We start from the raw sequence: 22687 nt of genomic DNA, 5'->3' as shown, positions 1-22687 counted from the left end.
CATATATCAAGTCGTTAAATTACAGGCTGCTGTAATTTTTACAGGAATTTATTGAGTGCTAATGTAATTCTTTCATCTAAGCAGAAAGATTGCATTGACTTCTGCAAGGGACTTTTACTTGATTGGATTGTAATCAGTTATGTCTCTTCAGATGACCGTGTCTTTTTAATTCAATTGTAATCTACTTGTTCCTCAGGTTGCTGTACTTTATCATTTTTATTAATCAACCTGTGTGCTCGCAAACGTTGCAGATGTACAAGGAGAGTTCCCAAACTGGCAGAAAGAGGTGATTCTCAGTCAGGGACAGAGCACAGCTGGTCGGGCCAGGCATAGCCTGGGCAGGTGGGGAAAATCACTGATCTTCAGTGGTGGGTCCACACCTCTACCCTAGAGTCATGACAAAAGGAAAAACATTTTCAGATGGTTAGAAAAATGGTGTCCAGAGATGATCTCAAGAGAATGGAGTGCACTCTAAGAATGAAATGGCAGCTTTGCTGATTCAGCTGCACCCATGACAGGAGTCACTCTTCCTGTGTGTGTGGCCATTCCTGAGCTACTGTGCATGGCGTGGGCTCAGCTGCTGCACACTGCCCCCTTACACACACACACACACACACACACACACACACACACACACACCTTGCTCCTCTGGTTCCTTCTAGACCTTGGCTGGTGGCCTAAGTCTAAGTCAGACTTTGTCAAGAGAGGCACCATTGGCATTTGGGAGAAAATTCCCTTTGGAGGGATGGAGTGCTATTCTGTGCATGGTGGGATGTTTAACCTAGGCCCTGTCCTCTACTCACATGAGGCCCATAGTGTCCTCCAGAAATGGCCATCAAAAAATACCTCCAGACATTTCCGAATGCCCCTTAGGGAACAAAAGCACTGGTCTACATGTTAAATCCCATTACTCCCACCCACCAGGCACATACTGTAAAGGGCCACCCACAAGCCAGACAACTCTCCATTCATTCAGACTTACTCAGAACAGATGTATTGAGTGCCTTCCATGTGCCAGCTACTGTTCCATATGTTTGGTTCCAGCCACTGTTTTGTGAACCAGAGAAAGGTCTTTGCACACAAGGACCTTGCAGTTAAGCAGGGAGAGGAAGAAAGTATTTGAGGAAAGAGCCAACCTGGCGAAGGCTAGTCCCTGAGGTGGGAGGGTACCTGTGTGCCTATGGGAGGGAGTAGAGGGAGCAAAAGGAAGCGTAGGTAAGAGATGAGGTCTGGGTGATGGGGTGGACCATGCCATCTAAGGGTATGTTCAAGCCACAGGAGGGTGTGGGGCCAAATAGTGGCATAATGTGACATACACATCCAATTGCTGGCTCTGACTGCACTGTGAAGAACAGACTGTGTAGGCACAAGGGAGAATCAGGGTAACACCTTCAAGGTCTATTGCATTGATCTGGGCAAAAGACAATGGTGGCTTGGACCAGGATGGTAACAGCAGAGGTGGTGAAAAGTGTTGAACTCTGGGAGTATTTTGAATGTAAAAGCTAAAAGAATTTCCTGCCTGATTATATGATTAACTGAGAGAAAGAAGAGTCAAGGAGGACTCCAAGAACCCTGCCTGAGTCCTTGGAGGGAAAGAGCTGCTGGCCCCATAGCTGGAGAATGTTGTGGAAGGAGCAAGTTGGGGACAAGGTCTGGAGGTCAGGGTTGGACATACTGACTGTAGAGGCCTTGTGGACAGCAGAGTGGGGACTTCAGGAAGTCAACATAGGGGACAGGATACCACAGTTCAAGATCAGGGTAAAGATATACAGTAGGCAGAAATCAGCATGAGCTGGGATAGAATGAGATTACCTAGAATGTGGAACTGGTGAAGACCAGGGATGAGCCCTGGGGACTCCCAACATTTACAGGTCAGGAAAGAAAGAAAGGGAGGGAGAGGGAGAGAAAGAGAGAGAGAAAGAGAGGAAGAAATCAGCAAAGAGGGCTGAGAACGAGGAGCCAGGGAGGTAAGAGGGGAATCCAGAGAATGTGGAGTCCTGCAAGTCAGACTAGAAAGTGTATTAACTCTACCACTTGATCCTGCTGGGGCCAAGTAGATGCAGGTTGAGAATGAACCATTACACACACACACACACACACACACACACACACACACACACACCCTGATTGAAAGGATATGTCTGGAGCAGGGGCAATAAGAGGTATCCCATGTGACACAGCTTACACTGCTGCAGGCAGAGGGGCAGGGGGCAGGGGGCAGGGTCTAAGAGGTAGGCCTTCTTAGCACTGCTGATTCAGACCAGGCCCTCACTTACAGAAAGAGGCAAGTCCAGGGACGTAAGGAGCCTTGCCCATTGGAGTCCAGCAGGTCTGCGGCAAGAGCCATCCAGAACGCAGCTGGACTCGGTGTCCTCTGCACCGGACCCTGTGTTCTCTGCCCTGCTGATGCCCCACATTCCTTCCTCCTGGCCCCATCTCAGCCCCGGGGTGTGGCTGCTGCAACCCATCCCTCTCCCTGCCCCGTCCTCCACCCGACGGCAGTACTTCCTTCCCCCAGCCTCCCCTGCCCCAGACAGTGCTGCGTGTGCACAAGAGAAATGTTAGCGCTCTGTAGTAGCAATTCAGAATCTTTCATCCACACTAAATCCACTCTAAAAAATATCAAATTATTTCCATCATTAAATCCAAAATGCCATAAAACAAATTGCATCTCAGCTGTTTATCTGGAAATTTCCCTGATACTCATTGCCAGCACCCCTGAATGCTTCGGCATAAGGAGTGTCTCAAGATGAATGGCTGTATCCACTGGCTGGTTACACAGCCACATTTGATGGAAATCTGATGTTTTATTGGCTTTTCTTCCATTAAGTGAAAGAAAAGTAATTTTCCTCTGAGGTCAGGCTGATGTTTAGAAAATTTATCTGAGCTGTGGTGGCTGACAAGCAGGTGGCTGTTCTTGAGGCATTAGTTTCTTTTTTTGTTTGCTTGTTTGGGGTTTTTTTTTTGTTTTTTTTCCGGTACCAGGAATCAAACTCACGACCTTGCGCTTGCCAGGCAGGTGCTGTGCCGCTGAGCTATATCCCCAGCCCTGGCTTCTTTAGGAAAGGATTCTAAGATTCTGCATTACAGAAATTACACTGTCCCCTAGTGCAGTCCCAGGAACTCCCAGGTCCCCGAATCCCCACTGAGAGTTTGTGGGGTCCAGAGTGAATATAAGTAAAATAATAACAGCAGCCACCTATCCCATCGCTACAGGTGTGAGACATTATGGCAGACACTTGACTCGGAGAAAGAGAGACGTGGAGACGGTCAAGGCGGGTCAGGGGTCCAGAGCATCCAACGCCAGGATCTCTCCTCTCCTCCGCATGTCAGACAAGAGCACTGTTTGGGGCTGTACCGAGGGTTTTTTAAAACAAGAAATGAGCCATTAGCTGGGAAGAACATCCAACATGGACAAATAACTTTCCCAAAGATGACCTGGGGATGATATTTGAGTCTGTCCTTGTCCTGCTGTTTTTGGTTTTGGTTTTTCTTCTTTAGCTGGTGGATGGAGGCTCTTCCCATGCTGCTCCAGAGCTTTCCAAAATCTCAATGGTTCTTCACTGCCCTGATTGTATTCAAGGCCTCCTGCCACGATGTGACTGTGAAGTGTTCTCCCGGTCCTTGCCCTGGTTTCTACGCCCTCTAGCCCCTTCTCACCACATGAGGCCTTTGCCACCCCGGCTTCAAAGCCCACAGGACCCCAGCGGGGCAGTCCTCCTGGGCCAGCTCTCTGTCCAAAGATGGACTTGGCTGAGCAAGAGACCCTCGTGCTTTTCCTCAAACACCACACTCACCCTCTGCCCTCTGGTCTCACTCGGCTCTCGCCTGGAATGATCTAACTCCTCCACTCCCTGTGCTAAAAACCTTCCCTGTCCTTCCAGGCCCAATCTAGAAAAGCCTGCTGCTGGCAGTCTTCCCCAGCCACCAACCAGCAGTAAAGCCTCCCTCCCACTCCCAATTTCTCAGAACATTTTTTGTCAAGCTGTCCTTACGGTCCTTCCCTAATACTGCCCACGGGGACAGTTATTTGTGTATATTTTTTTGCCTATTCAGTTCAGACATAGTTAGAACCTATCTTTAAACATACGAGGTGTGTCTGCAGGGTGTGTAATCAACCCTGGTTTGGGCACAAACTTCCTGTGCTTTTTGTTTCTACAGACAAACCAATTAATCCAGAAAGTCTGCATTGGAGAGAGCAACGTGATAGAAGAAGAAATTCGTGTGAACAGAAGTGTGCATGAGTGGGCAGGAGGAGGAGGAGGTGGGGGTGGAGCCACCTACGTGTTTAAGGTGAGGTCTGCTTGGCCAGATTCCTAGGGGGAGGATTTCTGTATGTCCTAGTGTCAGAGCCTCAGGGGAGCCTGGGTAAAAACCATGAAGCCATGAGATGCTCTCTCTCCCACTTAAAGCTGAGAAGCAGAAGCCCAGAAGGAAGTGCATTGTCCATTAAGAAATGGCAGCTCCTGTCTTACTCATTGACCAGCCCAGGTTCACCATGTCAGGACTGCTCCAGGGCTCCAGAGGGTCCCTTGTCCTTACGGGGCAGTGTCTGGCCTGAGGCAGACTTCTCTGACATCATCAAAGCCTGGCCACAAACTAAATGCAGGGGCCTCCTTCTGAGTGCTCCCACGGGGACTTAATCTTGAGCTGGGGATCAGAGCTAAAGATGCCTAAGAGTGGACAGGAGGGAACGAGCAGAGACACCTGCTTTTCGTCCCCAGCATCAGGACCTCTGCAGCTTGTCTGAGGAGCGTCAGGAGAGAGGCTGGGATAAGTGGCCTCCAAGACCCATTCCCTGGTAGTTTCACTCCTGTGCTTGAACCTTGACTCATACAGAAGCTGGCAGGGTGGGCCATGGGAACATGAGTTCAGGGCCCTCAAACCACCTCCGAGCAGAAGTTCGCCCTACTGCCCTGCAAACGATCAGGTTGAAACATTTAAACCAGGACTTGGGGTCTCCGGAGTGGATGCCCAGCTCACTTTCCCGGTCTCTGGGTGTCTCCTCTGGCCAGATGAAGGATGGAGTGCCCGTGCCCCTCATCATTGCAGCTGGCGGTGGCGGCAGGGCCTACGGGGCCAAGACAGACACGTTCCACTCGGAGAGACTGGAGAATAACTCCTTGGTTCTAGGGCTGAACGGCAATTCCGGAGCCGCAGGTAAAGTACCACGGGCCCTGCCCTCCCCAGAAATCTCCCAGGTGCTGTGTGACCCTCGCTCACACCAATGCCGTTATGCACGTGAAAGCATCATCGTCACAAGCCCCTAAGATGCAATATCAAAGGGGAGGGGACCCGCAGGCTATCTTGCCAGCCAGCCCTGTGCAACCCATGCGTGGCACCCAGCCTGGTAGTTCCCACCACTGACAAAGTCCCCGTAGCCCGCCCAAGCATTGTCACTCAGTCCTGATATTCCCCTAGGTAGACCCAAGCTTCATTTTCTGAACCTGGGTCGCTCCTCCTAGCACATGATTATCCCTCCCTGACGCTCCTCCTCCCACCTGTCCCTCTGCTGCCCTCTATGGGTCCAGAGAACCTCAGCCAGGAGTCCTCCCAGAAGACTCTTCCAGACCAACGAACCTCCTGCATTGGTCTCCAAGCCCCCCACTGTCATCTTCACCATCATCTTCTTGGGTGCGGATGTCTGTGAAATGCTACATGGGACAATAAGGCTGAGGGAGAGGCAGGACGGGTCTGTGTGGTCCACCCATAGCCACATCCAGGCTCAGCTCTGCAGATCTGTTTCCTCCAGCTCGAAGCAGCTCAGCGCCAGTGGCTACCACTGTCATTGGGGCACCCTGCAGCCCTTCCCAGGGCTTCTCCACTCTCGGGGAAACTCCCAAGCTTTGGTCTCGGTGACCCAGAACAGGCTGAGCCTGGGAGTAAGACTGCCTGCACACAGGTGTTCCATCAGACTCTTATTGGTCCTGACACGTGGTTGTGGAGCTTCTCTCCCTCTTTCCCTCTCTCCTTCTCCCTCTCTCTCTCGCTCTCTCACTCTCTCTCATTTTCTTCTCTCCCCATCTCTCTCAATTGTAACATCCCATAAAATGGGTCTTCTTTTTCTCTAGCTACAGGTGAGGAAACTGAGGCTCAGATTAGAGAAGTTCACTCCCAGGGTTTCACACACAGCAGACAGCAAAGCTCATAGAGCTCCCTGGTGCCTGGTCCTGGGTTCATGTGAAAGGTTTAGTGCTGTGAGCTCAGTAGGGCTTTGACAGCTGGCTGGGTCCCAGTTCTTGCTAAGTGGGGGTGTGATGCTTCGGGGTCAGCGGGCAGGGAGGAAGGAGTTAGGACCATGCTTCCTGCCTCACCTACCCAGACTCCTATCCGAGCACCCTCCCTGCTTCTCAGCCAGAGGCCAACAGGAAGCTGGGGCAGAGGCACACTCAGTGCAGACCTGCTGTGGCCTAGGTCTTCCATGGCCTAGGTCTCCCTGGGCCAAGGCTTGCTCCTGGCTCTTCAGCTGGGCACTCTGGAGCTCTTGATCTCTGACGACAGCCCCAAAGACCTGGAGCATGTGGGAGCATGCTGTGGTGCTCGAAGCACCACACACCCTGCTACCTGCCTCACCAACATCCCCAGAGATACATTTTCTCCTCTCTCCCTGCAGGTGGTGGAGGTGGCTGGGATGATAACACTTCCTTACTCTGGGCCGGAAAATCTTTGTTGGAGGGCGCTACTGGAGGACATGCCTGCCCCCAGGCCATGAAGAAGTGGGGGTGGGAGACAAGAGGGGGTTTCGGAGGGGGTGGCGGGGGGTGCTCCTCAGGTGGAGGAGGCGGAGGATATATAGGTAAAGATGATTCGTGTTCAAGGTGTCACTCCCTCCCCTTAGTCCTAGGCACCCTGCCCTGGCCCTCCCAGTCCTCCCCAGCCCTCCCTGGCCCCCCAGCCTGGCCTGCAATCCTGTGATATAACTGCACGCTCCCCTCAGCCTGGCTGCACCAGCCAGAGGCAGGGTGTTGGCTCCCGAGCCAGCATCCTGCCTCTCGGCTCCCTTAACGACTGCATCAAAATCCCATGTGATCCTCAATCCCCAGAGCCAGAGATAAAACGTCTTTGGCTTTCCAGACTGTTCTCAGAGCCACTGCAAGGGCTCACAGTCTGAGAACTATGGAGGCCAGACACCCCCAGCCCCTCACCTGCCCTGGGGCTTGAGCTCCCTAAGGGACTACTTGGCACTTTCCCAGGCTCCTTGCTTTCCCTCCCCAGCCCAGCACACCTGCTCCAGAGGAGCTATTCCCGAGGGCCACTTTGAGCATCCCCAGCCCAGTCCTCTGGCAGGTGGCCTGCCATTGGCCACCCCCCCACCCCTAGCCTTCAGAAGAGCCTTCTGAAGCTGAGAATCTGTGAGATGACAGCCCCACCCTCCTGTAGATTAGGACACACTGCATGCTTGCACCGTGACGTTCTTGTCTGTGTTTGCTTTGATGCTGTGCGAGATGCTTGTGTTAACCACATGCTCTTCTTTTCCAAGCTCTGGGTGGGTGGGAGCCCTGGGAGGGAGCCCAAAGATAACCCACCACCAAATGAAAGGAGGGACAGGAGCCTGAAGGCACAGGGGCTCGTCTACCTGCCATGCCTCAACCCTGACCCAGTGCAGTGAGGCTGGCGAGCAACTCCTCAGAGCTACTGTCCAGGCCAGTCCTGGAAGCAGCCGAGGGGTGTATCTGGGTGTATCTGGTCTCCCCGTGCTCGCCTCAAGGACTCTTGCTCATGTCCACCACTTCCTCCTGGGTCCTTGGCAGAGCAGTGGAGACTGCCCCAGGGAGCGGCCCCAATCTGGAGAAGAAAATGGTCCATCCCCCTGCATCCACTGAGCCAAGACCCAAGTACAGCCGCTGTGCCCTGAATCTCCCTTCCCTCCCTGCCTTTCAGCCCCCTAAGGTCCCCAGTGACCCCCGGCTTTGGCCAGAGCTGCATGCCCGCGGACGCGCATGTGTGTTGAGACTTGGCATCCACCTCTCTGTGTTCAACTCTTCTCTGATTTGCCACAGGTGGCAATGCAGCCTCAAACAATGACCCTGAAATTGATGGGGAAGATGGGGTTTCCTTCATCAGTCCCCTGGGCATCCTGTACACCCCCGCTTTAAAAGGTACCGCCCTCTGCTGGGTGACAGAACAAACTTCCTTAGGCCAGTTCTCCTGCCAAGCTAAACCTCAGTTACTGACATGTGTCCAGGACACAGAGCAGACTCATGGGTCCCTGGCAGGCGAGTCATCCCATGGCTCATGTCGCCCTGTCTTTGGGAAGTCAGGATGTGTGACTTAATGTGGACACAGAGGCAGGCAACCGGGCAGGTCAGTCCTAGAAAATCCAGCAGCTGGCCTCAGGGTTCTGCAGGGGGTTCTGCAGGGGGTTCTGCAGGGGGTTCTCCCCCTACCCGAAAAAATGCACACACACTCTGTCAGCTGCATGGGAAGGTTTCCCTACACAGAACTGTTTCCACTGGCGATAGGACCTAAGAATGGGGACCAGGGCACACACAGTGAGCAGGTGGAGATAAAGCATGAAGGCAGGGCGTGGGCTGCAGACCCCAGCCTAAGACTGACCCTGCTCCTTGTCACCAGTGATGGAGGGCCATGGGGAAGTGAATATTAAGCATTACCTAAACTGCAGTCACTGTGAGGTGGATGAATGTCACCTGGACCCTCAGAGCCACAAGATCATCTGCTTCTGTGACCATGGGACAGTGCTGGCTGAGGACGGCGTCTCCTGCATTGGTAAGGGGGCCGGAATGGGGGAGGGGAGGGGAGGGGAGGGGCCGGAGTCTGGGCAGCTGGTCTCCATGGTTCAGGGACACCTCCTGCTTGGTTTTGTGAGCATCCAATCCCCTTCCTGCTGGTGCTGTGTCGATGGGGCAGAGGGGTCTAGTAGGAAAGCTGGGGCATAGCTCTGGAGGAGTCCTACCCCTTAGCCAGGGCACAAACCGTCTGACTTCACCAAAGGCCATTGCGTCTCCACTCAGACACCCCAGAGGCAGGGACCTGGCCCTCCCAAGGCACTCCATTGTGTCAGGAAGTTTCAGGACAGGGACCCTGTTCTTTGAGCTTTCTCTCATGCTTCCTAACTGGCTACAGCCTTTCAACTGAGGAGCTGGTGACAACGCCCCATCCTCCTTTAAGTCTCCTCCAGATGAAAAAGCCTGTTCATTCTGATGGTGCAGAGACAGTTGTGTGCCTCCTCCCCAACCTGGTGTCCCTCCTGGCCCTTGTTCTAGGCATCAGTGTGCCTTTTGATGCCTGGTGTCCCATAGCAAGTGAGAGCCTCGAAGTGAGCCACCAGCAGACATCACACAGGGCCCCGCCTTCCTTTCCCTGGGCTGAGGCCTTGGGGCTACAGGAGCTAACTCAGCCTCACAGGGTGTTACCAGGGCACACTCTGTTATTGGGTAGTGAGAGTGTGGAACCCCTCCAGTCCCCAGATCTCTCCTACATGCACTTCTGCTGGCCCTTTCACCCCTGGCCTATGGTCAGCCATTGATGTCTTAGAACACCCAGAACTGATATTCACCCCTGTTAAATTTTCCCTCTGGTCCAAAGCTACTGTTGTGAAACTGTAAAACAGGATGAGCCTGCTTTATGCCCAAGGGCCCCTGAAAACTCAGGGATGGGAAGCAGCAGGTGGCTTTTGTCCTGACTGAGTGAGGCAGGTGCCTCTGGCTCCGGCTCAGGGAGGACCGGCTCCAAGGAGAATCAACTTGGTGGTGAGTGCCTTCTCGGGACCTGTCTTCCAGTGTCGCCCACACCAGAACCCCACCTGCCTCTCTCGCTGATCCTCTCTGTGGTGACCTCTGCTCTGGTGGCTGCCCTTGTCCTGGCTTTCTCTGGCATCATGATAGGTGAGTGTGCTGGAGCCCCGGGACTTCCAAAAGGGACAGATCTAGCAGAGATGAATAGTGTCTCTGGTGGTGCCATGGACACCAAGGTGTCATTCTGTTTTCTAGTCCCTAGAGTGGGATGGAGTGGTGAGTAGGGAAGACCAGGCCACGCCAGAACAGAAGCTCCCAACCCTCCACCCCCAGAGCAACTACAGTATCCTAGAGAGTCCTGATCCTAAGCCTCAGCCCAGGTGTGGCCTCCTGGCTGCTCCTGGGGGCGGGGATGTTCCCGGTGGCTGACACAGGGACTAACGCTTGACACACACACACACACACACACACACACTCTCCTGGGACCTCCCTCTTGGCCCACATGGGCTGTAGTGGCCACAGGTCCTGGTGTAGCATCAGGGCCACCACCCACCCTTCCACTGCGACCAAGCAGAGGGAATGGCATGCTGGGTTCACCACATATTTCCATTCTGCTTGTGAGCCAAGATGGCTGCCTGAGATCACAGACAGCCAGCTCAGCATGGGCCGGCCACACTGTTGCAGGCAGTAAGATGGCCAGGACTGAGGGACAGGGACACAAAGACAGGCAGAGGGAAAGGTTCCCAGCCACATTCACAGTCTGGCCTCTTCAGGGTGAGGAAATCTGCACTGGACAGGGAGAGGATAGCCCCCATTGTGTCTCCGTGTAGCACCATTTTTCAAAGGGACAAGCAGCAAGCACTCACACTTGTTGCACACTTACTGCATGCCTGGTGATTTGCATTCCAGACTGTTAAATCCTATGGTGGGGCTGTTGGGGTCACTCCTACGAAAAGAGGTGGAGGCGGGGATCTCAAGAGGGAGGGAACAGCACTCCTCTCATTCACTCTTCCCGGTATCAGCCTCTCCCCGCCCCGCCCTGTGAGGCCCCTCACTTTCCTCCTCCTCCTCTGTGCCTACTCTTACTCGCTCTTCCTTTCCCCTCGAACAAAGAAAGAAAACCCTCTGCTCAAGGAGGCTACATCTCAGAGAGGAGGGGACTGGGCACATAGCGTTTGACCCAGGGCAGTGCTTGCCCTGGCCTGGAAGTGGTGGGGCTGGGCTCTCCAGGCAGAATCCATTCTCCGCACGGACCTTTCCTTCTGCCGTAGTAGTCTGCTGTAAAGACCTCTCTCTTGTGTAAGACAAGCCTGAGTCCCTCACAGGGTGGTGTTCCTTAGAATGCCCCAGAGCCACTCGGTGTCAGAGGGCCCATTTCACTATGACAACTCTAGGGGAGTGCAGAGTGGGGGCTCAGGGAAACAGGCAGGAGTTACTGTCCAGAAAAAGAAATCAAGGTCTAAGGAGCCCACACAATATGGCCGGTATCAGTCAGCTTTTAAATAAGAGGTGAAATTAGCGCTCAGGTCCTAGAGATCTTTTCATTGTGTGGCACTTCTCCAATTGTGTGGCACAACAGTTCTCTGAGTCAGAAGCACAACCGGCCTTGACCCAGCAGCAGTCCCAACCCATGACTGAGCACTGCAGAAATGCTGGGCTAGCCAATTCCTGGGAGACCAGCGCCCCTCTGCTGGCTGACTCTAGTGCCACAGCTCTCGGGGACCTCACCAAACCAGCCTCAGGCTGCATGGACTCCACAGTGTTCCATCCAACCTTCCCAATCTCTCCTTCACCCAGGGTCAGGCTGGCATCGTGACCTGGTGGTCTGAGCCTCCTGGCTCCCTCCCCTTTTCATCTCCTAGGCATTTCTCCTGATAAAATCCTAGGTTTGGGTCTGTTCCCAGGAGGATCTTGACCAATACATCCCTGCCTCTTTATGATACAATAAAATCTTTTCCCTTTATGTTATTTAAAGTCTTACGTTTGCCTTAAATGCTGTTTTGATTAAAGGAATGCTTTCACATGTATAATTACTTTGTTAGTATCAGCAAATGTGATTAGAGCTCAGAGAAGGGCATAGAAATCTAGGAAGCCTTCCTGAAAGAGATGCCCTGTGCTGGCCTTCAAAAGCCGGGCTGCCAGCCAGACACTCCTTGGCAGCTGCCTTGCGTCTGTCCACAGTGTACCGCCGGAAGCACCAGGAGCTGCAAGCCATGCAGATGGAGCTGCAGAGCCCTGAGTATAAGCTCAGCAAGCTCCGCACCTCCACCATCATGACAGACTACAACCCTAACTACTCCTTTGCTGGCAAGACTTCCTCCATCAGCGACCTAAAAGAGGTGCCACGGAAAAACATCACCCTCATTCGGTGAGTGGGGGTGGGGGTGGAGAGGTGGCCCAGGGAGCTGGATGTCATCCCAACACCGTGGACTCCTCTAGCCACAAGAAGCCAGCACAGCCATCCTTGGGGGGGACCCCAGGCTCCCCAGGGGGACAAGGTTTAGTACCCAGGGTCATGTAGGGTGTTGGTTTATTTTAACACCCTGCATATTCAGGAGTTTATGCAGTGATGGGGAGACTCCCAGAGAAGACCAGCCTTCCAAGCACACCCTCCCAGAAGACTCTTGGTCCCTCCCGCACATCGGTGGGGAGCTGAGTACACCTCATTTAGCAATTAGAGCACACTACATTCCTCTGTCATTCACTGCAACCCCCGCAGCAAGTATCTCCCAGGGGGGTGCCACTGTTGCCTAGACAGACTCATCACCTATTCACTGAATGAATAAATGTTTGAACATTGTCAAGAATCCTGTTAGGGCCTACACTGGACCATTATCCGTTGCCAATAACACAACACCCCTGACCGGGTGAGTTATAAAGAAGAGCATTTTGTTTTGACTCCCGATTCTGGAGGGCGAGGGGCCACATCTGGCACGGGCCTTCTTGCTGGCGGAGACAGTGTTGGGTGTCACCTAGCAAGTGTGTGAGGGTGTATGTATGCTCTGGTCTCCACAGAGTTCAAACATGTGGCCCCATGTTTTGTTTTTTGTTGTTTTTGTTTTTGTTTTTGTTTTTGTCTTTTTGAGACAGGGTCTCTCTATGCAGCTCAGGCTGGCCTTGAGCTCACTTTGTAGCCCACACTGGCCTTGAACTCTCAATAATCCTCCTGCCTCAGCCTCCAGAGTGCTGGGATTATAGGCATGCACCACTACCCCCAGCAAGGCCCCATGTTAATGAGCCAGTGTAACCCTAATCACCTCCCCAGCTCTAAACACCATAGTTAAATCAAGCTCCTCTCAATACCTCACAATGGAATTAATTTTCAACACACGAACCTTAGCGGACACAAGCAAACCATAGCAGAACATTGCTTACCAGATTTCAGATAGAGAAATGGAGGCCCAGGATCACACAGCAAGGCCAGGATGAAAGTGCTGCTCCTAAGTTGTAGGTCACCCCTTGCCTCTTGTGTGCATCTGCTACCTGTGACCCTTGGACTCGGGCCCCAGCTGCCCCTTTACTGTGGGTCTCCTAACTCTGCCTCATCTTGCCTCCTCTTGTGCAGGGGTCTGGGCCATGGTGCATTTGGGGAGGTGTATGAAGGCCAGGTGTCTGGGATGCCCAACGATCCGAGCCCCCTGCAAGTGGCTGTGAAGGTGAGAGGTGGCTTCCTCTTGGGCCCGGCCTTGGCCTTCGGTCTCTCTGTAGACGTCGGCTCTCAGCTCACAGCTGCCTTCTTCCCACCCTCTCCCTCTGTGCACAGACGCTGCCGGAAGTGTGCTCAGAACAGGACGAACTAGACTTCCTCATGGAAGCTCTGATCATCAGGTAAAGCCAGAGACTCCCAGCTGCTGCCACTCCCCCTGAAGAACACAGAGATGTTTCTAAAGATAGATCTCTATCTCCAAGGGGAATGGGGCCCCCAGAGAAGACCCTTGTTCTTCATGACACATCTTACAAAGCAGAAACCCCCAGAGGTTGTCTCAGAAAATGCTAGTGTGGCCTGGTAATCAGACTGCTATCATTGTCTGCAGCCGATATCCCTGCTATCACCTACTAGTTCTTGGTTCTCAAGTGACTCTTTCAGAACCAGCGTCCTTTGTCCATCCAAGTTTATCAATGTGAAGATGTGAAAGAATCCTGCCTCTAACATGACAGAGGACCCCTCCACCCTATGTCTACCATGAGGCTGCAGGCCGCAGCCTTCACCGTGTGGCTCTCACCCAGATACCACTAAGAATCTCAGTCCTTGAGATCCCCGAGGGTGGCTACTCTGACAGCACATCCCCTAGGGAAAGGGCGGATGTTTTTTCCCCAAGCTCTGGTGAGCTCAGGGCCCCTGGAAGCCATCAAATATCCTGACAGGTGGGGGTGGATTGGGGTGTCCCCATAGTGGAGGTGGCAGGGCCAGAGCAGTGTGAGTGAGATGCTGTGGGCTCCAGATACCCAGAAGGATATGCATGGAGGACAACATCTTAGTTTAAACTTAACATTTATTTTCTGATCATAATGCCTGATTATTAATGCATGATTATCAAGTAAAACTTGGAAAGTTAAGATTATATGGAGGAAAGCCAACTCACTCACTCAATCTCACTATTCGCCAATAATTAGCCATTATTTTTCAATGGATAGTCACCTAGTCTCTCAACTGTGTGTGTGTGTATGTGTGTGTGTGTGTGTGTGTGTGTGTGTGTGTGTGTGTGGAGGATATTGCGCAGGCCCTGGGCAAGAGGGCAGGGGTGTATGTGTGTGTATGTGTTGTACATGTCCGTGTGAAGTGTCCTAACCTCAATGCCCTCTATATCCTCTTAGGATCGTGTTAACAAGACAACCCAATTCTTGGGGTCTCTTGTCCCAACTCAGTCCCTGCCCGTGAGCAATCTACCAGTGACAGCACGGACCATGGAGCCTGTCCTCTCTTCCTAGCTCTGTCTCACATGCTGCCACCGGGAAGTTCTCACAAAGTCCCTCTTAGAATCTTCTTAGCTTTTGCCTGAGGCCTTCCTCAGAGAACTCAACCAAGAATTCACGCATATCTAAAAGATACACCACACACACACACACACACACACACACACACACACACACTTGCCTCCTCACCCAAAGCCTGCACAACATCATCCCCTCCCACCCCACTCTCCTGCACACCAAGCTCCTGGAAAGCCTGGCCTGGCTCCCACCTTCTCAGCAGGGAGGTTGGCCATAGGCTCAGCAGGGGACCCCACTGCCCATATCTACAGAATGCATCTGCACAGCATGGCTGCTGAAAGCATGACTTTGTATCCTGCTTCTCTCACTTACAGTTATCCCAGACATAGCTCTGTTAAATTTTGTTGCACCCCTCTGCTTGCAGCAAATTCAACCACCAGAACATTGTGCGCTGCATCGGGGTGAGCCTGCAAGCCCTGCCCCGCTTCATCCTGCTGGAGCTCATGACAGGAGGAGACCTCAAGTCCTTCCTCCGGGAGACGCGGCCTCGCCCAGTGAGTGAGAAGGGGAGGAGCCCGCGTAGGGGGCCAGGTGGCACCCTTGGGCTCAGATGAGGGTTTGGGCTGGGACAGGGTGCACCGAAGGTGAGCATGGCTGAGCCCCAGCCCCAGGGAGTTTGTGCAGGGCTTGTGTGGTGGATTCTGGAGACTGACTCCCTGTTTATGGCCTCCTGACTCTGGAACACCAAGCTCAAGACAAACTTGGAGAGGGACTTTCATGCCAGCCATGTCACTAACTCAGACAAGTAATCTGGGTGCTGTGCCCCATCCACTCACTGCAAACTCACTGACCTAGTCTCTCAACAGGGATAATAACAACCCACCTCCCAACCTTGTAGTTCTACTGCAAAAAAAAAGTGATGGAATATTTAGCATGCACGTGGGGTGCTATGGATAAGAAAGGAGAACCTGGGGTGGCGCAGCCCCCTACATGGCCATCAGGTGCTGTGTGGCCTAGGGAGCTCTGCCCCATAGTCTCAGCATCCATACAGGTGAATCCCGAGGGTCAGACTAGAGCGTCTCAGAGTTTCTTGACATCGTGAAACACCCCCAGGGTAGGAGTCAGCATCAGAAGAAGAACGCAGTCAGAGCAGTGGCCTCCTCTCCTCCCAGGGAGGCAGAGACAGCCTGACACCCTTTCTGCTACAGAGAACCCAGGCCAGCCACCTCGCAGGGACTGAACGCGGGGGCAAAAACCCTGGCAGGTCATGGCCGCTCCCATCTCTACCTCAGTCAGGTTCAATTTCAAATACCTCTGCCTTAGGAACCTCCATGCTGTTTTCTGCAAGTTTGGGGATGACCTGTCTCAGCCGCTAAGAAGAATCCAGTGTAGACATGAGTGTCCGTGCAGTGAGCACCCCTGGCAAGCGGCGGGGAGCAGGGATGACCACCTCACCCTCATCACGCTGTTACCCTCACAACCTTCATATCATTCAGCCTTACTGTATGGGTGGACACAGCAGGCTCACCTGCACTTTACAGAGGAGGAATCTGTGGCCCAGAGAGGTTATTGACTTGCCAAAGCCACACAGGAAGTAGAAAAGCTGGGACTAGAACCCCGCACTGTGACTCCGATTGAGAGCTTCTTCTAGCTTCCCCGGCTGTTTATCCAAATGGTCCTCTTTGGGAAGCTGAGAGTCAACCCTGCCAGCTGTCCAGACATCTCTGCCAGGGCCTGGGCATCAGCTTCCCTAGCTCGCCCACACCACCCAGCCAGGTGGGTCCCTCACACCCTGAGATTCTTAGCAGAGCTGCTGGGAGAGGTCACAGGGGGCACACGTGGCATCACACTTTGGGGAGACACGGGTCTGAGGAAAGACAGTGCTGCACCTGCAGAGGAGAGAAACCATCCTGCAAGGGGAGTTGGGGACCCAGCTCTCGGCAAATCCAAGGGCTTTCGGGATAGGAGGAAGAGCAGCACCTTTCCAAGAACTTGGGTCCCTTTTTCTTTTTTTGTCTTTTTGAGACAGGGTCCCACTATGCAGTTCAGGCTGGCCTTGAGCTGACTTTGTAGCCCAGGCTGGCCTCGAACTCACAAAGATCCTCCTGCCTCAGCCTCCCGAGTGCTGGGATTACAGGCATGTGCCACCATGCCTGGCCCTTTTTCTAAATTTTTTTGTCTACAAAAAAAAAGCAGAACCTGTATTTACTCAGCATGTGTTTATTGAGGGTTTACTGTATGCCAGCTACAGTAATAGGTGTCTTTTAATATCTGTTGATTCAGTCCATAATAGCAAAAGCCACTAATAAGTCAGTTACCTCATAATTAAAGATATAGGTCATTAACCACATTCATGCCTGTATGTATCTGGCACACAGTGAGACCCACCTGTAGGTAATGGGTGCTCAGGGTGCAGATGGCTTCTTGGACCCTACAGGTCCCCTGTCTGCAGGTGAGAACCTCCAACTCGGACTGTGTTCGCTATGTTCAGGCTGTGCGATACCTGCGCTGGCTCCAAATCCATGAAGGGCCATCTCTTCCCAAAGAAAATTCCGTCCTCATCAAGAAGCAGGGATCAAAAGGGTCCAGAAGCAAGAACTTCTCATCATTTTTCAAAATAGACTTTGGCTGCTTTTTATATTTTGTGTTCCCCGTCTGCTTTCTTTGCTTCTTTCTTTCATCTTCCCTGTTCATCTTCACATGCATTGATTTTTAAAATCTATCCCTGTTCTAGTTTTCAGCTGGTGGAAGAGTTCCTTCCCCCACATCCTGCGCGGCTTCAACTCTATAAAGTAGAAAAGGAGAGGGCTGAGACTGTAGCTCAGGGGTAAAGTGCTTGCCCAGCGTGCAACGAGGCGACGGGTTCAATCCCCAACCTCCCCAACCTCTGACAAAAAGGGAGGAACAGAAATGTCAATATCACTGTGCATTTTATTACCATGGCTCATATTGTGTTTCGGGAGTAATCTCACAGAAGCTGCGACACCAAGCGAGCCTTCCTGTAAGGAAGACAACCTGTGCAGAAAGTGCTGCAAGGTCACACACGCAGGAGTCCTGGGGCCAAACAACTTTCAGAGCCACTTGCTCCTCTTGATTCTCAGCCCACAGTAACATAAAGACTGGTCTGGTCGTTCCTGTCCAGAGAAGCTCCTTGGCCCTGGAACGCCCGAACCCCTTTCATCTTCAAGATCTACCCCACTTGGGAAGCCTGGGCAAGATCTTCTCAAAGCCCCCTCAGGGTATGTCCCCAGCACAGTGCTGCAGTGTGAAGAATATCTCAGTCCGGAAGGAACTGTTACACCCCGGGAACCAGTCGGGGATAAAACCCAGATTCCAATGTCATCTTGGCCCTTGATCTGATACAGATGGCAGCACACAGGCTAGCTCTGCCCCGCACTGCTCAGGGTAGGTGTTGGCTCTACCACAACATCCATACCTCACTGTACTCCACACACCATGCACACTCGCATGCCAAACACATACACACACACCATACACACACACGCCGCATACACAAAGCACTGCAGATACCCCACACTGCAAGCTGCTGATTTCCTGCTTCTGTGCAGACTGGTGAAGCAGGTAATTTGCAGGGAGCCCTGATAAACCTGGCCCCAAGCTAAAACCTGGCAAGATACCATCCCTGCAGCACTTAGTTCCTGGGCCTTTGACACATCAATGGTCCAGGCATCCTAGGCGCTGGAGGCTGAGGCTCAAGGGATGGAGGCTCTTCCTCAAGGCTCTGTCACAGCCAAGACAGTCCTTTGGCAGGAACAGGGAGCATTTTGCTGAGGAGAGAAAAGGTCTCTGTAATACTGCAGCAGCATGGATGGCTACTTCCCTTGAAAGTGCTTTCCTCTGGGAGCTCAGGCTGTCTCTCTCACAGTGCCCAGTATTTCAGACCCTACAAGAGCCTCTGGAGCAGCCACACACAGGAGGAACCCTGAGCCCCACCGCTGCCACAGCCCTAGATAGACTGTAGGTCCCTAGGTGGCCTGTGGCTCTTTGGGGTCCTCCCAACAAGCCGGTGAGGCCCACAGTATCAGAGACCATCACCCGAGAGAAGCCTGGTCCAGAGAGAGGCTGAGCAATAGGGAATGAAGGAGCAGGGTAAAGCCCAGGTGAGCTCCAGTGACTGCTGATATATACCATTCACCTGGCCGCATGTGTGAGCTGCATTGTATCCTCTATTCACCCATGTTCCATCCGTTCTTTGACCCTCTCCTAAGAAGCAGCGCAATTTTAACTACTTAAATCCTGCCTCCTCTAACCCAGATTCTCTTAGCCCAGCTATGGGCAGTTTGGACTCCACTCTTTATTAGTTGTGTACCATGAGGGGGTCACTTGGTGTCTGCAGCCTTCTTATCCTAGTACAGGAATTCCTTTCTTCCCTATCTACCACGCAGCCCATTGACTCAAAGGAGAGTTTGTACATGAACTGGAACTAGAGAACTGCAGGCAGCAGCAGAAGATTCTTCTGCCTAAGTTGTCTCCTCAGAGCTAACGTCTGGCCCTGAGTTGCAGGATTTTCTTCTGCTTCCTCGAGACCCAAACCAGAGCTGCAAGGGATCCTGGGGAGGCCTGGTCTAGGGCAGAGAAAACCCAGAAGGCTGAGTCTGCAGCCAGACCCTGGGTTTGTTGCTAGATGCAGTCTGAGGAGGCCACTGCAAAGAGGAGGCAGGGGAGCTCAGCTTGCCTAGTGACACAGATTTGTCAAATCTTGTCGCAGAAAGAGCACTTCAGGATGTGCTGCTGAACGGCACAGGCATATGTTCTAGACAGAGTTAGAAAGTAAGAGGAAATAGGGAAGGGACTTCAGCTTGAGGAGATGAAAGGGACACAGCTCCGATGGAGAAGATCAGACTGGCCCATTCACAAGAGAATTAGGTCAGCCATTTGACTGGCTGGTTGGTTGGTTGGTTGATTGGTTGCTTGGTCGGTTGATACGAGGTCTCACTATATAGTTCAGGCTGGCTCTGAACTCACTATGTAGCCCAGGCTGGCCTCGAACTCATAGTGATCCTCCTGCCTCAGCCTCCCTAGTGCTGAGATTACAGGTGTGCACAACCACACCCCGTGACACCAGGATGGGCTAAAGGGGCCTAGAGTCTGGCTGATCATTTTTTCACTTCTGGTTGTGCAAGATGGCGCTGGGGAGAAGTCTTCGTTACTTGAGGACACAATCCACTCTCCTTGAGATGCTATTTATGCTTGGGGCCATCTCAGTTTTGTGGAGGCTCTGCTGGAATCCAAGGTGACCCTAGGTTTAGGGCAATGACTGGAGACTAACTGGTGTTCATTGGCAGTCGAATGTCCCTGTAAATCTCACATGATGGTGTCTTCAGTCTTGAAGGGGGATAATATAGGTTATGTAAACTTGGGGATAATCGCCCTTGCTTTGCCACTTTTAGACAGACGCTCCCTAAATGACAAACATATCTACATGCAGCAAAGGTCTGACCCAACATTCTAAGGTAATAAAGGAAACATACAAAATGGAGGTCAAGCTTTGTCGCTTTTGGTTACCCATTGATATCCGTAGGCCCAAGAGAAGAGTCACTATTTTTCAGCAAAAGTAGTTTCTAAGTCCTGACTATCTCAGAATGAAATACAAATCTCCCTTTTCATGAATAACATCTTAATGGCGCATGAGTGAGTTTGTCCTGTTTCTGTGATGTTCCGTCTGTGTCGGTCATCCTGCTGCCTTCTGGCTGCATGATTCCCTATGGGCACCTCAGAATTAAAGAACGAGGTTTTTGCCCTATCTTTGGGGGTCCAGTGCAAAACAAGGGTGAAAGGGCTCTGGACCTTAGGCAGAGGAGCAAATCAGCAGCCCTACAGGCAGAAATTTCCTGCCAGGAGTTTGTCCAGAGTTACCAACTTTATATCTCTCTAGGGCTTAAACAATTCAACACAGAAATAAAGGAATGTGTTAAGCAGCTTCAAGTGATATAACAAAACACCCGAGGCAATCAGCTTATTTTACAAAATGATTTATCTTGGTTCACAGTTTTGGACATTCCAATCCAAGACTAGGTGGCCCCATTGCTTTGGGCCAGCGGCAAGGGTGACACATCATGGCCAAAGTGCAAGGCAGAGCAAGCCATGTACATCGTCGCCCAGGAAACAGAGAGAAACTGCAGACTGAGGTCCCATAATCTCCCTCAAGAGCAGTGCACCAGTGAGCCAGGGACCTTTCATGAGGCTCCAGCTCTCAAAGGCTTCTATCACCTCCCAATACCAGCACCCTGGGGATCATCCACATAACACACGGACCTTTGGGGGGACATTCATTCAGACCATTGCTGGGGATTTGCTATGATTGCCTATTTCTGCTTTTCTGTTTAGCTATTTGAAACATACTGCTTTAGGTAAATCATAGTCCAGAGCTATTATCAACAAATCAGCACTGCCACCCCACCCCCCCATGCTCACTAAATAACCCAGAATGTGCCCATTTTTGTGTGGGATGCCATGGAAGAGAAAGATGCATCCCTGCATCAGAGACCTCAAAATTCATTTGGGGATACGGTAAAATCAACACAGACTAAAACACAACAAAGTGAATATGAAACAGTCCTACCTTGTGACTAATTAACAGTGAGACCAAGAGTGGATGTCACCTTCAGAAAGACTTCTTGGCTGTCCCAAAGGCCAAGACAGAAAGTGTCCCACAGTTGGGGTGAAACTTCCTTCTGCATTAAAGAGACTGTATAGAACAGCTAGAGATGGCTCTTAATTGCCCATTATTTTCCAAAAGCTTTTCTTTTTTTAATTCACTTTAGGTCTGAATATTCTTGGTGGAAATTAAATTTTAAAAATAATTTAAGGCATTTAAAACTGTGTTACTCTCCCTTGGTTTCCATACAGGCTTGTTTATAAATAGGAGGGCATTAAACTGTTTATGGAGGTTAAAATAGAAGGATGTGCAGATACACTACAAGGGAAAGGACATCTGCCCCATGCTGTATTCCTGTGGCTCGGGCATCCCCAGCCCTGGCTGGTGTTAGACTCCCCTGGGAAGTTTCCAAACATGGAAACTGTGCCTTCTAGGGAGAATTTCTGGGTCTGGGTTGGGACCTGAGCATCTGTATGCTTAAAACCCCAGGGGATTTCTAGTGTACAGCCACTGCCAAAACCCCGGCAGAGCCATGGCTCTGTTCAGCCTCCTTCTAAGCAGAAATCAGTTTCCCTGCTCCCCAAGAGCTCCATCAGCAGTCTCTTCTGTCTCCCCACAGAGTCAGCCCTCCTCCCTGGCCATGCTGGACCTTCTGCATGTGGCTCGGGACATTGCCTGTGGCTGTCAGTATCTAGAGGAAAACCACTTCATCCACCGGTGAGTCAAAGTGACCACGATCGCTCCCCACACTGCCTTGTGCGCCTTCCCTGCATGTCCCACAGGCCAGGGCGCCCCCTTCAAAGCAGAACCATTGGTCTCTCTCCCCAGAGCTGCCTGGATGATCCAGCTTTGTCAGCTTTGTGAGGGAGCTGCGTCTTCCAGGCTTCCACAGTCCCCAAAGAGGGCATCATGAAATCCATGCCCTGTGATCTGTGAGCCCTGTGACCTGTGAGCAGTCCTGCCTGTGTCTTGAACACTCAAGTCTTGTATCACCTTAAGTTTCCCCATCTAGAAAACTGGGCTTGAGTGAAAGTTAAAGTTCATATGTTCACAGATTGGACAATGGGTGACTCAGAGGCAAAGACAATGTTTGCATTATCTCCATATCCTTGGCCTGTTTTGGGGCACAGTAAATGTTTGCTGGATAAATTAAATTTTTCTGACATACTCTGAAATAAGGTATAATAATTATTTCCTTTATTTCTGTATGTCACTTCCCCTGCCGCACACAGTTCTTGAAATGCTGTTTAGACCAGGGCATCACATCCACACTTAATGCTGTGAACATCATAGATCTCATTTTTCTTTCCCTGTGGATGTTGATGACAGCTTGATCTGAAAACTGAAAAGCGAAATAGAGCATTGGGCTCTTTGCAAAGCTCACCTAATGATTTGCTTCTAATTTAATAAAAGCCTGGTGGACTCACAGTTATTAACCCAT

At 51.8% G+C, this 22687-nt stretch overlaps 1 protein-coding gene across 1 annotated transcript in view; it reads left to right on the top strand.

Annotated features, from left to right (window-relative positions):
- Positions 1–22687, top strand: part of Alk (anaplastic lymphoma receptor tyrosine kinase) — a 701863-nt gene that overhangs the window by 662753 nt on the left and 16423 nt on the right. Inside the window, exons 14-24 of the mRNA XM_005400546.2 lie at positions 4162–4293; positions 5016–5160; positions 6614–6796; positions 8001–8099; positions 8575–8727; positions 9741–9845; positions 11877–12063; positions 13261–13351; positions 13459–13523; positions 15052–15181; positions 21866–21963. Of these exons, the coding sequence (XP_005400603.1) occupies positions 4162–4293; positions 5016–5160; positions 6614–6796; positions 8001–8099; positions 8575–8727; positions 9741–9845; positions 11877–12063; positions 13261–13351; positions 13459–13523; positions 15052–15181; positions 21866–21963 (1388 nt within the window). The remainder of the gene's footprint in view (positions 1–4161; positions 4294–5015; positions 5161–6613; positions 6797–8000; positions 8100–8574; positions 8728–9740; positions 9846–11876; positions 12064–13260; positions 13352–13458; positions 13524–15051; positions 15182–21865; positions 21964–22687) is intronic.

The sequence above is a fragment of the Chinchilla lanigera genome, unplaced genomic scaffold, assembly GCF_000276665.1.
Source record: "Chinchilla lanigera isolate Chin_1 unplaced genomic scaffold, ChiLan1.0 scaffold00068, whole genome shotgun sequence".
Taxonomy (NCBI): Eukaryota; Metazoa; Chordata; class Mammalia; order Rodentia; family Chinchillidae; genus Chinchilla; species Chinchilla lanigera.
The sequence above is the reverse complement of the archived record's forward strand: the minus strand, read 5'-3'. Positions and strand labels throughout refer to the sequence as shown.